This window comes from Dermochelys coriacea, chromosome 3 (assembly GCF_009764565.3).
Source record: "Dermochelys coriacea isolate rDerCor1 chromosome 3, rDerCor1.pri.v4, whole genome shotgun sequence".
NCBI lineage: Eukaryota > Metazoa > Chordata > Testudines > Dermochelyidae > Dermochelys > Dermochelys coriacea.
The window spans coordinates 192,754,094-192,771,320 of record NC_050070.1 but is presented as its reverse complement, the minus strand read 5'-3'; the positions used below and the strand labels follow the sequence as shown (position 1 = coordinate 192,771,320).

Sequence of the window (17,227 nt, the reverse complement as noted above, 5' to 3'; positions counted from 1 at the left end):
TTCCCCATGTTATTTCTCCCCCCCACCCCACCCCACCTCACCTCCCACTGTTCCTCAGATATTCTTGTTAACTGCTGGAAATAGCCTACCTTGCTTGTCACCATGAAAGGTTTTCCTCCTTCCCCCCCCTGCTGCTGGTGATGGCTTATCTCAAGTGATCACTCTCCTTACAATGTGTATGATAAATCCATTGTTTCATGTTCTCTGTGTGTGTATATCAATCTCCCCTCTGTTTTTTCCACCAAATGCATCCGATGAAGTGAGCTGTAGCTCACGAAAGCTTATGCTCAAATAAATTTGTTAGTCTCTAAGGTGCCACAAGTACTCCTTTTCTTTTTGCGTATACAGACTAACACGGCTGCTACTCTGAAACCTGTTTTTGAACTGGGAGTGTATGGGTCATTACACAAAGTAAAACTATTTCCCCATGTTTCAGAGTAGCAGCCGTGTTAGTCTGTATTCGCAAAAAGAAAAGGAGTACTTGTGGCACCTTAGAGACTAACAAATTTATTAGTTTATTCCCCCCCTGCTGGTAATAGCTCACCTTAAGTGATCACTCTCATTACAGTGTGTATGGTAACACCCATTGTTTCATGTTCTCTATGTATATGCATCCGATGAAGTGAGCTGTAGCTCACAAAAGCTTATGCTCAAATAAATTTGTTAGTCTCTAAGGTGCCACAAGTCGTCCTTTTCTTTTTGCGAATACAGACTAACATGGCTGCTACTCTGAAACCTGTCAATTTTCTCAATAGTAACTTCAGGTATACTTGTAACAATAGGTTGGTAATAACATTTCAGAAAGATGTGACTTAAATTGGCAGTGTCTTTTGCAACAAAACTTATTTTGCAGGTAGGTTCGAGGTATGTCTACACTATGGGTGTTACAGGGTGCTACAGTGACAGCTGTACATCGTTAGCACCATAGTGTAGACATGTCCTACATCTACAAAAGGGGTTTTTCTGTTGATGCAGTTATTCCACATCCCCGTGTGGCAGTAGTTGGGCCAGCAGAAGAATTCTTAACTTAGAATTCTTAAGGTTGGCTTAACTATGGTGCTCAAGGGTTCCTTTCTTACACCCCTAAACGATATAGTTATGTCAGTCTCAATGTTCAGTGTAGATCAGGGCTTGTACTCACTTCACTCAGCCGTATCAGCACTTAGTGTCTAATTGCTATGGTATCTTTCTCTAGGTGGCAAATGTGGCTGCATTCACATTTATATATGAGTCTGTTAAGTACTGTTAGATTTGGGGGAGAGAATTCAAGATAATCTAATACAAATGGCGTTAGTATTTTTAAACTCATTTAAAACAGTAGGATACATTTTTGCCCTTAATTACACCCTATACAAACCAGTGGATTTAACTATGGGCAGAATTTGATCAGTTGTTTACTGTGTTTACTCTTCTGTAATGCTAGTGCCCACACTCAGAATAGTGTGCATGAAGGTGAGAAAAGTGAGTTTGACTAGAAAAGGTTGTGAAACTGATCAGTGTGGATTCATCATACTAGATGTGGAATGCAAAAATGAAACTGTATAATTAGTGGAAAGTAAATACAATTTTTAGTGTTCTACACATTCTAATATACCAAATTACTTAACATTCCATCTTTTTTTTCCAGCTCTGAGGTAGACACATGTCTGCATAATCCCAGCCCAGAGGACTAAGCACCATATTAACTACCTGGATGGATATATCCCATTTATGCTGTTAAAGAAGCCATCTGCTGTTGTTTGTAGTGGTAGGAAAGGTATAGTGAAGGGAGGGAACCAGTCCTTTTAAAATAAATTCTTCTGGTTGCATTCAAATTGGGCCTTTTTCATGTTTAGATATCCTTTATAGCCTAGGGTTTTTTGCACTGAACCATTATTTTGCATTTGTCCCTTTGACTAGTCTTCCTCTGAAGAGGGCAGATGCATTTTTCTAATTGGCATGATGGCTCATTCACAGTCAGCATAATTAGCATTACATTAAAAACAACAAGCTGTCCTGTTCTAGGCTTCTCTATAGCAATATAGCTATATAATAAATAAATGGGAACTTCCTGAAGTACATATTCAGATTGTCCAACTCTGCTGCCCAAGCGTCAAAGGTTTCCTGGAGAAAATCAAGCAGTTGTAGCAATATTAATGCATAGTAAATGAAACTGCATGGGTGGAAAAGGTAGACATCAGCACAGGGGTCAAATAGTTATGAAAGTAAGTGTGTGGGGGGACATAAGCAATCTGACTGGTTTAAAAGCTATGTAGTCTTCATATGCATAGACTGGAAGCCTTTTCAGCAAGTCAGATTATTCTCATTTAAGTTACTTTCTGCTATTAGATGGCCATTTGTTGTTTCTCTCGTACACCTGGGTTCACTTTTGTATTTTAAGAGCATCTATAATGTAGTTTTAAGCTGAGTTTGTGGCTGGTTCAAAGAGTTGTGCACAGGGCAATGTTGCTTCTTCATGGGATGTATTTCAGTATTGGACGACTAGGCTGTTTGTGATCTGTGCTGTTGAATTATATTTGACTTTAGTTTAACTGAGGCATTTTTTCATTTTGTAATGTTTTATGGCTTGAATGTAATCCTTACTAATTCATAGAATACCTCCCAGCTGACTTCTAATATATTTTACATTGTCAGCATTTGCTTTAATAAGAACTGCTTTAGTTGCTTGTCTGCATGCTTAATTGATTTTCAAAGGCTAAAGAATGGAGGAGGACCGCTTCATGAGGCTCCCAGACCTGCTGTTGTAATATGTTAGACTTAACTGCTCTATGATCTTTGTATTTCTGAAGAGCTGAGGAAGGCTTGACTTGGGGGAGGCTGCTGATAAGATCTTAGCAGGCAATGCTTCCCCTATTTAATGTGGGGATATGTGAAAGATTTATTTGGATCATTTTTTCTGGCACTGGAAATGTCAGTAGATATGAGCAGGCCATTGGTAGTGGGAACACTTCTTCCCATATTAACTACATTGTTCTTCTGTGGAAAGAGATGAAATCATGTCCATTATGTCAAAATCTCATTTGTAGAACTGGATTAGGGCTGAAAAAATGTAAGACACCTACTAGCCAGAGACCAGTAGGAAAGATGGGCAGTGGTGGGGGAGTTTGAAGGATCCAAAGGCAACACTCTGAGAATTCTAGCCCTCACACCCAACTGTTGGTAGAGGGGCTGGTGCTGGGATTCTTATCAGTGGACTCGGCTCAGATGCTCCAGTTTTCGTATTGGTTTCTGTCTAGTGGGTGTTTGAAAATTGAAAGCCATACCAACAGCCTCTGGCTGATAAAAAGAAAGAACACTCTCCCAGCTTACTCCCTCAGAACCTCCTGATTGCTGCAGAGCCATGCTGGCTTGGGCGTCTTTGTTGCTTTACCCCGCCTTCACTCTCCGGGCAGCAATCAGAGTGGTGCTCGGAGGGATCTATAGATTAAGGATCTCTGTTACGCTCCCCAGGCTTCTGTTTTTTTTTTTTTTATTCTAATGCTTACACCTGTTAGTGTTCATAGCTTTCTCAAACAGCAGAGTGTAACTGATCTATCAGTTGTTTGCAGATGAAGAGCTCTGTGTCGCTTGAAAGCTAGTTTCTCTTACCAACAGAAGTTTGTCCAATAAAAGATATTCCCTCATCCACCTCGTCACTGTTATCTGTTTCATTGACCACAGGTTCTTAATAGCAAAGGACACTCAGAGTCCTTTTGATTTCTCTCTGTCACCTGACAAAACTAAGAACATCAGAAATATTGGAACAATATCTTCTTACTCAGTGTAAGTTCTTTTATTTCTATAAAGGCTAGATCTATGAACTTTGTAGGCGAAAACCATGGAAGTTGCAGACCCCAGCTCAGATAATATCCACTACCAATAGACGGAAGTGCCCCACGATGACTATCCCAAATATCAATGCAGGTCCCATGATCACATGTGTTTGGCTTCCTCACTGACATGTATCAGACGTACCCTGGGACCACATCACCACACACACACACACACTCTCTCTCTCTCTCTTATTCGCATACCTCAGATGGGCATGTAGAATGCTTGGCAGTCTGGCAGAATCATGGACGCTTATGTGCTACTGCACACCTTCCAAGCACCTTGAGGTTATTGTGTGTACAAGGGTCTATGACCATTAGTCATTAATTAGGATCCTGTGGTATCAAGGGTTTGTTCTTGCCACAATAGCAGCTTGATGGATTATTTTGCTAGTTAATTATCTTGTTTTGAATTGGACTCTGATTCCTCACAAGGATAGTAAATTTTGTTATTCCTGTCCAACAACAGTACTCATTCTTATTGTCATGGGGTTCTAGTGACTTGGACCTAATAGGGTGTTCTCAGTAATCACACAGCACCTTGTTTCTTACTTTGAGCAGGGGGTTGGACTAGATGAACTCCTGAGGTCCCTTCCAACCCTGATATTCTATGATTCTATGATAACACTTCTATATATACACCATACACATGCTAACTGTATTCCATCTCTGGCTTGGAACATTTCACACAACGTGTCACCTCTTAATTTATGCTGCTTTTGCCATTAAGGGTGTGAATTTCTCCTGGACTAATACCTATTCCCCTTCTCCCATCTGTGACACACTTTTATGTCCCAATTCAGTGCGCTCTAAACTGTTTCATCTTCCTTCTCAAGATAATACATTAGGACCCTGTCCTGAAGTAGCACATTTATGCTTATCCTGTGCAAGCTTTGTTTCTTTCCCTAGCTTTGATCTTGCAGCACTTGTTTCATATTTTGCATGTAATGTTTGTTTGTAATAAGTGCTTACAACTAGAGAAAAAGTCTAATTTTTTCAATTGAATTTATACTGATCAAATTTAACAAGTTTTACCTTCAGTAATCTTTCAGATGTATTTTCTTGTATAATAATCTCATAAATAGCGACTGTGTTTTCTCTTATGAATTTATTTGGTTAAATGAAGTAACATAGTTCCTCACTAGAGGTCACAACATACACTTGTAAGGCTGGTAGCAGTTTTCTGACAGTTTGAATACACATCTTTAAACCTAATAAACATTGAGAGAAATGAATTACAGTTTCCTACAAAGATGTAATTGGATCTTTTTGCTGTCTTGAATGTCACACTTAAAGAAAATGTGTGAACAGGAAAAACTTTCCTTGCAAATAGCAGCAGGTTTCCAGTTAACCCATCAATATTAGTTTTGCTGCATATACAGAAGAGAGAGCTCTCTCACTGTAATAAATAATATTAAATCAAATGACTGTGGCAAAATCTCATTAGAGCGCCAAATGAAAAAACAGGAGAATTAGCATCTATTACGTTGGATTAAAAATTATCTCAATTTTTTAAAACAACGAGTTCCTCACAAAATGTTCTTGTAATGCCAGTTCTTAGGAACTAATAACTTTTTACCTGAGTTTTGTAAGCTTCCAGGTACTGTCTCTATTTCAGTTTTTGTGTCAGTGTTTCTAGGTTTAACTGGTTTCAGAGTTGCAGCTGTGTTAGTCTTGTATTCGCAAAAAGAAAATGAGGACTTGTGGCACCTTAAAGACTAACAAATTTATTTGAGCATAAGCTTTCGTGAGCTACAGCTCACTTCATCGGATGCATTCAGTGGAAAATACAGTGTGGAGATTTATATACACAGAGAACATGAAACAATGGGTATTACCATACACACTGTAACCACAGTGATCACCTTAAGGTGAGCTATTACCAGCAGGAGAGTGGCGGGGGTGGGACGGGACTTTTTGTAGTAATAATCAAGGTGGGCCATTTCCAGCAGTTGACAAGAACGTCTGAGGAACGGAGCATGGGGGGGGGGAAGGGGAGAAAAACATGGGGAAATGGTTTTACTTTGTGTAATGACACATCCACTCCCACTCTTTATTCAAGCCTAAGTTAATTGTATCCAGTTTGCAAATTAATTCCAATTCAGCAGTCTCTCATTGGAATCTGTTTTTGAAGTTTTTTTGTTGAAGTATTGCCACTTTTAGATCTGTAATCGAGTGACCAGAGAGATTGAAGTGTTCTCCAACTGGTTTTTGAATGTTATAATTCTTGACGTCTGATTTGTGTCCATTTATTTTTTTATGTAGAGACTGTCCAGTTTGACCAATGTACATGGCAGAGGGACATTGCTGGCACGTGATGGCATATATCACATTGGTAGATGCGCAGGTGAACGAGCCTCTGATGGTGTGGCTGATGTGATTAGGCTCTATGATGGTGTCCCCTGAATAGATATGTGGACACAGGTGGCAATGGGCTTTGTTGCAAGGATAGGTTCCTGGGTTAGTGGTTCTATTGTGTGGTGTGTGGTTGCTGGTGAGCATCTGCTTCAGGTTGGGGACTGTCTGTAAGCAAGGACTGGCCTGTCTCCCAAGATCTGTGAGAGTGATGGGTCATCCTTCAGGATAGGTTGTAGATCCTTGATGATGCGTTGGAGAGGTTTTAGTTGAGGGCTGAAGGTGACGGCTAGTGGCGTTCTGTTATTTTCTTTGTTGGGCCTGTTCTGTAGTAGGTGACTTCTGGGTAGTCTTCTGGCTCTGTCAATCTGTTTTCTTCACTTCAGCAGGTGGGTATTGTAGTTGTAAGAATGCTTGATAGAGATCTTGTAGGTGTTTGTCTCTGTCTGAGGGGTTGGAGCAAATGTGATTGTATCGTAGAGCTTGGCTGTAGACAATGGATTGTGTGGTGTGGTCTGGATGAAAGCTGGAGGCATGTAGGTAGGAATAGTGATCAGTAGGTTTCCGATATAGGGTGGTGTTTATGTGACCATCACTTATTAGCATCGTAGTGTCCAGGAATTGGATCTCTTGTGTGGACTGGTCCAGGCTGAGGTTGATGGTGGGATGGAAATTGTTGAAATCATGATGGAATTCCTCAAGGGCTTCTTTTCCATGCCCCTCTGCCATGTACATTGGTCAAATTGGACAGTCTCTATGTAAAAGAATAAATGGACACAAATCAGACATCAAGAATTTTAACATTCAAAAACCAGTTGGAGAACACTTCAATCTCTGTGGTCACTCGATTACAGACCTAAAAGTAGCAATACTTCAACAAATAAACTTCAAAAACAGACTCCAATGAGAGACTGCTGAATTGGAATTAATTTGCAAACTGGATACAATTAACTTAGGCTTGAATGGAGACTGGGAATGGATGTGTCATTATACAAAGTAAAACTATTTCCCCATGTTTCTCTCCCCCCCCCCCGTTCCTCAGATGTTCTTGTCAACTGCTGGAAATGGCCCACCTTGATTATTACTACAAAAGGTCCCCCCCCCCCGCTCTCCTGCTGGTAATAGCTCACCTTAAGTGATCACTGTGGTTACAGTGTGTATGGTAACACTCATTGTTTCATGTTCTCTGTGTATATAAATCTCCCCACTGTATTTTCCACTGAATGCATCTGATGAAGTGAAGTGTAGCTCATGAAAGCTTATGCTCAAATAAACTTGTTAGTCTCTAAGGTGCCACAAGTCCTCCTTTTCTTTCTAGGTTTAACTGTTTGTCTACTGAGGTGAGGGTGGTGGAATTTACTGGAGTTACCCTGAAACTTTCTTTATAGAAAACATGAATTCCTGCTCTCTGTATGCTAGTAGCTTTGAGACAATCACAGCACTCTATAACATTTCAAGACACATTACTATCTCTTCTAAGTAGCATTTTCAGACCTTGAAAAATCATAAGATTTTGACAAATGGTAAATTCTGGGGTTTTTTGCTTGCCTTTTAATTTTTGAGCTGGCAGGGCTCATATTCTCAAGTTTTTCTCCACACTGAGGCTAGAAAGTTCATTTCTGGATTTAAAACAGTATAACTTCAGGCACCCAGTTCTGAAAATCTTGATTTTAATGTTTTAATCTAGTTCAAATAAAGAATTTTTTTTTAAAACTAATTGTGTTATGTGGAACTACTTACAAGGAGTCAGAAACCTACAGCCTGCATGAACTGCACTCACTGAACCTTTTAATCTGCCTATTGGTTTATCTTGATTTGATTTTTGTTTGCTTGTTTGCTGTAATGATTCAAGATATGAGTGCCATAATTTGCTCTTATCTCAACAGTCTGTCTTTTTTTCAGATTACAGACAAGAGAGTATCCCGAAAACATGCCATATTGGAAGTGGTGGGTGACCAGCTTCGCATCAAACCGGTAACTTGACTTTTTTGTTGATTCTGTAACAGTCAAGCTACACCAGAAAAAAGCTACTTTGATATCAGATACACATGGATCTAAGTAATGCTTAATGAAAATCTGTGTAAGAAGTAGAAATTGATCAGGAATGTCTGAAAATAAAGCTACTGAATTTAATGTGGTGACCCATAGACTCAACGCTGCTTTTTCTAAAAGGTGATTATGGCGTGAAACTGGCATTCTCCAAGGATGGGAACATGGTTTACAAACATCAGCATACTCATTATCCCTGTCTGGGTGTTATCCCCATTTTTTCGAGACTGTGCATTGCCTCAGTTCACGGGGGGGGGGGGGGAGAAGGATGGTAGAGTAATGAACGAGCCAGTTCCCCTGACCACGCCCCCCTCCCCTCATTCTGTATAGACCACCCCTTTTCTCATTGGCATATCTGAATTCTGCCATCAAATGATTTCCAAAAATTTACTTTTATTTTTGTCTTTTCCAACAGTGTAGCACTAGAAATACCTAAGAAATATAGAACATAATTATGGAAATGCTGATTGTGACTCCATAGTTAGTTTAGTTTTCCACTTAAAGCAGGGATAAATCCTCTTTTGTATGAAAAATAGTGTATCCTCACTAAGTTTACAGCACTTATTGAGTACAGAATGAATTTTCTGAAAATTTGTAAGAAAATCTGATAATTTGTTGAAGTGAAAATTAAATTGAGTCCTTTAAGAAAATTCGCTTTTATCATGAATGATCTTAATGGAATAACACAGATTCTTAAGAACATAAAGTTAAGAATAGCCATACTGGATCAGACATGTGGTCCATCTAGTTCAATATCCTGTCTTCCCACATTGGCTGGTGCCAAATACTTTAGAGGGTATGAACAGAACAGGGCAGTTCATTGAGTGATCCATCTCCCGTCATCCAGTCCCAGTGTCTGGCAGTCAGAGGTTTAGGGACACCAGAGCATGGGATTGAGTCCCTGACCATCTTGGCTAATAGCAATTGATGGAAATATCCTCTGTGAAGTTATCTAATTCTTTTTTGAACTCAGTTATACTTTTGTCCTTCACAGTATCCCCGGCAACAAGTTACACTGGCTGACTCTGTTGTCTTAAGAAGTACTTCCTTATATGTGTTTTGAACCTGCTGCCTGTTAATTTTATTGGGTGTCTGCAGATCATATGTTATGTGAAGGGGTCAATAACACTTCCTTATTCACTTTCTCTACACCATTAATTATTTTATAGACCCGCCTGATCCTCCATCAGTCATCCCTTTTCCAAGATGAATAATCCCAATCTTTTTAATCTCATATGGAAGCTATTCCATACCCTTATCATTTTTGTTGCTCTTTTCTGTACTTTTCCCAATTCTAGTAGATCTTTTTGAGCTGGGGCGAACAGAACTGCATGCAGTTTTCAAGGTGTGGGCGTACCATGGATTTATATAGTGGCATTATGATATATTCTGTCTTGTTATCTATCCCTTTCCTACTAGTTTTTAAAATTCTGTTAGCTTTTTTGACTGTCGCTGCTTATTGAGCGGGTGTTTTCAGAGAACTACACATGATGACTCCAAGATCTTTCTTGAGTGGTAACAGCTAATTTAGACGCTATCATTTGGTATGTATAGTTGGGTGTATGTTTTCCAACGTGCATTACTTTACATTTATCAACACTGAATTTCATCTGTCATTTTGTTGCTCAGACATGCAGTTTTCTGAGATCCCTTTGTAACTCTTCACAGTCAGCTTTGGACTTAACTATCTTGAGTAGTTTTGGATTGTCTGCAAACTTTGCCACCTCACTGTTTACCCCTTTTTCAGATTATTTATCAATATGTTGAACAGCGCTGGTCCCGATACAGATCTTTGGAGGACCCTATTCTTTACCTCTCTCAACTGTGAAAATGGATCATTTATTGCTATCCTTTGTTTCCTATCTTTTAACCAGTTACTGATCCATGAAAGGACCTTCCCTCTTATCCTATGACTGCTTAGTTTGCATAGGAGCCTTTGGTGAGGGACCTTGTCAAAGGCTTTCTGAAAGTCCAAGTACATTATATTCACTAGATCACCCTTGTCCAGATGTTTGTTTGACTCCCACACATAATACTAATAGATTAGTGAGGTGTGATTTCTCTTTACAAAAACCGTGTTGACTCTTCCCAAACATATCGTATTCATCTGTGTGTCTGATAATTCTGTTCTTTACTATAATTTCAACCAATTTGCCTGGTATGGAAGTTAGGTTTACTGCTTGTAATTGCCAGGATCGCCTCTGGTGTCATCTGTTATAGAGGCTGATTTAAGCCTCTTTCAGGACTTGCTGCTCCAACAAGCAGTCATTAATGATGTTGAGAAAATTTACTTCTACCTCCTGTCCTGAGGTGACATGTTCCCAGTCAACATGGGGATAGGTGAAATCCCTCATTCTTGTAGGGTTTTCTGTTTTTGTAGCCTCTCTAATCTCCCTGAGTATTTCACAATCATTGTCACCGTACTGGGTAGGGAACCGGTAGTGTAATCCTACTGCTATACTCTTTTTATTCAAGCATGTAATTTTGATTCATTTAAAATTTTTACTATGTTTTACTTCTGTTTTCTTTCCTGTATAGTGTCACTCCCCTACCAGTGCAACCTACTCTGTCATTCCTATATATTGTGTACTCTGGTATTACTGTGTTCCATTGATTATCATCATTCCACCAAGTTTCTGGGATGTCTGTTTTATCAATATCCTCATTTAATGCCAGGCTCTCAAGTTCATCCATCTTAATATTTAGACTTCTTGTATTTGTATACAAGCAGGTGTCAATATTTAATTGTTTGCCTTCAGGTGATTTAACTTTTTTTTTTTTAAATGTGACTGTTTCGGTTCCTTCCTATAGTTTATCAACTTCTATCCTCTTCTCTTTACTAGGATATGGAGCAGGGATCGGCAACCTTTGGCCCACAGCCCACCAGGGAAAGCCATTGGTGGGCCGGGCCGATTTGTTTACCTGCAATGTCTGCAGGTTCGACCAATTGCAGCTCCCACTGGCTGCGGTTCGCCATCCCGTGCTGCTTCCAGCATCCCCCATTGGCCTGGGACAGCGAACTGCAGCCAGTGGGAGCTGCGATTTGCTGCAGGTAAACAAACCGTCTCGGTCCGCCAGCAGCTTTCCCTGGCGGGCCGTGTGCCAAAGGTTGCTGATCCCTGATATAGACTATCCCCTTTAAACTTTCCAGATGTCTAAATTTAATTGAAATATAGCATCGGCTTTATTTAAAGAAACAGATTGTGATTAAGCTAAGTTATTAACAATTATTCATAATTGCTGTAAATAGCGACTAGTGTTGGGCTCAGGGCAACAGTGCTGGTAACTTTTAAGTGGGGCCATTGTGACAGAGGTAACTCAGCCAATCACCATTTTTCCTTTATGCAATTTACATACAGCTGTTCTATTGGTTGTAATGACTCAGTGGTATGAGGGAGACAGGGCATGTTTCAAGAGTTCAGTGGATGATTACTTGGCCCAGTGCTCTTTGAGGATTCTGTGGCTATATACTAGCTTGGACATCAGTGCTTAAAAGGCTCCTCATGGCCTCATTAGGCAGTGCTGCTGGAGGTACTGAGACTGGAACATGGAGGAAACCTCAAAGCACAGAGACAGTGGTACTTGGGCTGTCTCTGTCCATGCTTCACATAGTGCCAGTTTCAATAATGGAGCCCTCTAAATTAATAAGTCAATTGCAATTAAGGAACAGATTCATTAGTATGTGTCAGCTGCTTTGTGCTGCTCTTGCATTGCTAGGCAGCTGTAAACAAAATGTAACTGTGACTGCTTTTGCTTTGATGTTCTGGTGATTCTGCCCTTAAAAATTAAAATAATAACAAAAAGTTGATATTAGATATCAAATCATCAGAAGCACTGCATGGTAGCATTCTCTTTGGATTTCTTGTTCAGTGTTAGCATGTGAAGTGTTAGCAATTTAAATTAAGGAAACTCCCAGATAAAAAACCCAAAATAAATATGGAGTTAAGGTTGACTGTATGTATCAGTAATTTAAGAGTAAAAAAGTAAAAGCAAAGGGATGTTGTAATTATCCCCAATTCCAAGCATTATAAACCCAGGAAATTGGGAGTTAAGGTTAAATTATAAAAAAATCTGAATATATTAATGTAAGAATTGTAACTCTGCCCTACCACAAGGGGCGGCAGGAGGGAATTTAGATTTTTTTCATGTCTTTAAAAATCAGTTTATTCTTATCTGCGACCACAAAAACTAAAATGGTGTCACCATAATCATATGATTATTACATTATGTAGCTACAGGGCAGAGTTAAGGTTGTTTGAGTGCCTTAATTGTGTATTTCTTAAAATAATCCAAGCATATTACGGTAACTTTGATTCTGGGTTTATAATGCTTGGCTTTGGGATAATTAAAACATCCTTGTAATGTTTTCTGCCCTTAAATTATTGATACTTAGTCTCAACCTTACATAATGTTTTGTTCGGGAAAATAAGTGACACCAGCTAATTCATCCCATCTCTTAAAATAAGATGTAATTACTTTTCATTGTCATTACCCTCTATCTCACTGGTTTTATTTATACAGTTTAATTTTTGTCTTTTGTACCATTGAACCATGCTCTGGCTACTTTTACTTATTTTTGGAATGACAATTTTATTAAGTCCCCTTTAAAAATGAAACCAGGTTTGTGTTTTCCAGTTAGGTTCATATAACATATGAAAAGAATTCTGTATAGAATTCTTGCTGAATTACAATAAATTAACTATAATTACAAAACAATTATTTTAGCCATCTTAATATGGGCGTTCCATTGGATTTATTGGCGAATAGGTAAACTAGCAAATCTTTTCATAGAATCATAGAATATCAGGGTTGGAAGGGACCTCAGGAGGTCATCTAGTCCAACCCTCTGCTCAAAGCAGGACCAATCCCCAACTAAATCATCCCAGCCAGGGCTTTGTCAAGCCTGACCTTAAAAACCTCTAAGGAAGGAAATTCCACCACCTCCCTAGGTAACGCATTCCAGTGCTTCACCACCCTCCTAGTGAAAAAGTTTTTCCTAATATCCAACCTAAACCTCCCCCACTGCAACTTGAGACCATTACTCCTCATTCTGTCATCTGCTACCACTGAGAACAGTCTAGATCCATCCTCTTTGGAACCCCCTTTCAGGTAGTTGAAAGTAGCTATCAAATCCCCCCTCATTCTTCTCTTCTGCAGACTAAACAATCCCAGTTCCCTCAGCCTCTCCTCATAAGTCATGTGTTCCAGTCCCTTAATAATTTTTGTTGCGCTCTGTTGGACTCTTTCCAATTTTTTCACATCCTCCTTGTAGTGTGGAGCCCAAAACTGGACACAGTAGTCCAGATGAGGCCTCACCAATGTCGAATAGAGGGGAATGATCACGTCCCTCAATCTGCTGGCAATGCCCCTACTTATACATTCCAAAATGCCTTTGGCTTTCTTGGCAACAAGGGCACACTGTTGACTGATATCCAGCTTCTCGTGCACTGTAACCCCGAGGTGCTTTTCTGCAGAACTGCTGCCTAGCCATTCAGTCCCTAGTCTGTAGCGGTGCATGGGATTCTTCCATCCTAAGTGCAGGACTCTGCACTTGTCCTTGTTGAACCTCATCAGATTTTTTTTGTCCCAATCCTCTAATTTGTCTAGGTCCTTCTGTATCCTCTCCCTACCCTCCAGCGTATCTACCTCTCCTCCCAGGTTAGTGTGTCATCTGCAAACTTGCTGAGGGTATAATGCACACCATCCTCCAGATCATTAATGAAGATATTGAACAAAACCCAGCCCGAGGACCGACCCTTAGGGCACTCCACTTGATACCAGCTGCCAACCAGACATGGAGCCATTGATCACTACCCGTTGAGCCCAACAATCTAGCCAGCTTTCTATCCACCTTATTCATTCATCCAGCCCATACTACTTTAACTTGCTGGCAAGAATACTGTGGGAGACTGTGTCAAAAGCTTTGCTAAAGTCAGGAAACAACACTTCCACTGCTTTCCACTCATCCACAGAGCCAGTTATCTCTGTTATCAGTCATATATGGGGGAAGGGATAGCTCAGTGGTTTGAGCATTGGCCTGCTAAACCCAGGGTTGTGAGTTCAATCCTCAAGGGGGCTATTTAGGGATCTGGGGCAAAAATTGGGGATTGGTCCTGCTTTGAGCAGGCGTTTGGACTAGATGACCTCCTGAGGTCTCTTCCAACCCTGAGATTCTATGATTTTGTTGCTTAGTGTGGTAACTAGTCAAAATGGGAAAAATGAATTACCATGGTCACATCCTGCATGCATCCAATGAAATGAGCTGTAGCTCACGAAAGCGTATGTGCAAATAAATTTGTTAGTCTCTAAGGTTCCATATGTACTCCTTTTCTTTTCATGGTCACAGTGTTTCCTAAGAGCATCTATTTATCTGGAAAAGAAAATGAGCAAATTCTAATAAATATTTTTCTGCCTGGATGGTTGCTAATAAATTTCTCATTGATTGCTACAATAAGTATTCTATAATAAAGTGCTCCAGCCACTTTATATTTAAGAAAGTTCTTAAATTTCCTACACTCAAACATAATTTATATTCCAGATAGAGCTGCAAGCTTCAGTTCTTTCAGGTTCATAAACATATCGCTGGATAAAGTAGGTCTTGTTAACCCAAATGATAGCAGAATGGGGACCTTTAGGGCTCCTCCAGTGGAATCAGCCTTTATGGCCACTCGCCCACAGAAGTGTCAGACATCTGTGACAAAGTCATCAGCCTCCATGGTTGCAATTTCAAGTATCACTCTCTCTTCTTTCCCTTGGTAGTAGCTGCATAGTAATAGTAGTAGACATCGTTCAGTCTCGAGGGACCATGGGTATGCACTACAGAGAGGTAAAGAATTTACTCAGTTGGTTTTTTGGTAGCTAAAGCTGTGGCTGAGAAGACCCACTCAAGAGAGACCATCTCTGCCCACATCTGTCACATTTAAAGGTGATGTTTCAACCCTTTGGACTCTGCCTCCTGCAAGCTCTCTTCTCCTCAGCAAAGCTGGACTACTTCCTCTCATAACTCTGGAGACCTTTTATAAGCTCTTGTTTCCAAAGGCTGTGGTCTTGAGTATGATCTTCCCAGTTGTCCACATCCATGTCCATTTCCTTGAGGTCTCGCTTGCACACATCCTTGAAACATAATTTTGGGCATCCTTTGGGTCTTTTTCCAGATGCCAGTTTGCTGTAGAGGATGTCCTTTGGGATGTGCCCGTCATTCATTTGGCACAAATGGTGATGGTGCCCTCATAAGGCTTCATGGAAATATGCTTATGAATGTATATGACATAACTGGAATATGTTCTATGTTACATATGCCATGTAACATATCGATGTAAAGGTTATGATCTACTGAATCTATTAATCCTATTTGTATGCATGTATCATTTTTGTATACCAAGTTATGAATATTGGCTGTGTACTGGCTTGATTTCTAAATAACCTTAAAAAGAAAAGGAGTACTTGTGGCACCTTAGAGACTAACAAATTTATCAGAGCATAAGCTTTCGTGAGCTATAGCTCACTTCGTCGGATGCGTACAGTGGAAAATATAGTGGGGAGATTTTATATACACAGAAAACATGAAACAATGGGTGTTACCATACAGACTATAACAAGAGGGGTCAGGAAGGGTGAGCTATTATCATCAGGAGAGCAGGGGCGAGGGGAAGGGACCTTTTGTAGTGATAATCAAGGTGGATCATTTCCAGCACTTTACAAGGACAGATGGAGGGGAAATAAACAAGGGGAAATACTTTGTGTACTTTTACTTTGTGTAATGACACATCCACTCCCACTCTTTATTCAAGCCTAAGTTAATTGTATCCAGTTTGCAAATTAATTCCAATTCAGCAGTCTCTCATTGGAGTCTGTTTTTGAAGGGTTTTTTTTTGAAGAATTGCCACTTTTAGGTCTGTAATCAAGTGACGAAAGAGATTGAAGTGTTCTCCGACTGGTTTTTTAATGTTATAATTTTTGACGTCTGATTTGTGTCCATTGATTCTTTTATGTAGAGACTGTCCAGTTTGGCCAATGTACATGGCAGAGGGGCATTTCTGGCACATGATGGCATTTATCACATTGGTAGATGTGCAGGTGAACGAGCCTCTGATAGTGTGGCTGATGTGATTAGGCCCTATGATGGTTTCCCCTGAATAGATATGTGGATAGAGTTGGCAATGGGCTTTGTTGCAAGCATAGGTTCCCGGTTAGTGTTTTTGTTATGTGGTGTGTGGTTGCTGGTGAGTATTTGCTTCAGATTGGGGGGCTGTCTGTAAGCAAGGACTGGCCTGTCTCCCAAGATCTGTGAGGTGATGGGTCATCCTTCAGGATAGGTTGTAGATCCTTGATGATGCATTGGAGAGGTTTTAGTTGGGGGCTGAAGGTGATGGCTAGTGGTGTTATTTTCTTTGTTATTTTCTTTGTTGGGCCTGTCCTGTAGTACGTGACTTCTGAGTATTCTTCTGGCTTTGTCAATCTGTTTCTTCACTTCAGCAGGTGGGTATTATAGTTGTAAGAATGCTTGATAGAGATCTTGTAGGTGTTTGTCTCTGTCTGAGGGGTTGGAGCAAATGCGATTGTATCGTAGAGCTTGGCTGTAGACAATGGATCGTGTGGTGTGGTCTGGATGAAAGCTGGAGGCATGTAGGTAAGCATAGCGGTCAGTAGTTTTCCGATATAGGGTGGTGGTTATGTGGCCATCGCTTATTAGCACTGTAGTGTCCAGGAAGTGGATCTCTTGTGTGGACTGGTCCAGGCTGAGGTTGATGGTGAGATAGAAATTGTTGAAATCATGATGGAATTCCTCAAGGGCTTCTTTTCCATGGGTTCAGATGATGAAGATGTCATCAATGCAGCGCAAGTAGAGTAGGGGTATTAGGGGACGAGAGCTGAGGTAGCGTTGTTCTAAGTCAGCCATAAAAATGGTGGCATACTGTGGGGCCATGCGGGTACCCATAGCAGTGCCGCTGATTTGAAGGTATACATTGTCCCCAAATGTGAAATAGTTATGGGTGAGGACAAAGTCACAAAGT

At 40.3% G+C, this 17,227-nt stretch overlaps 1 protein-coding gene across 4 annotated transcripts in view; it reads left to right on the top strand.

The window, feature by feature from the left end:
• Nucleotides 1–17,227, top strand: part of APLF (aprataxin and PNKP like factor) — a 104,990-nt gene that overhangs the window by 4,994 nt on the left and 82,769 nt on the right. For all 4 annotated transcript variants that reach the window (XM_038397011.2, XM_043511993.1, XM_043511991.1 and 1 more), the window contains exon 2: nucleotides 8,067–8,138. In XM_038397011.2, the coding sequence (XP_038252939.1) occupies nucleotides 8,067–8,138 (72 nt within the window). The remainder of the gene's footprint in view (nucleotides 1–8,066; nucleotides 8,139–17,227) is intronic.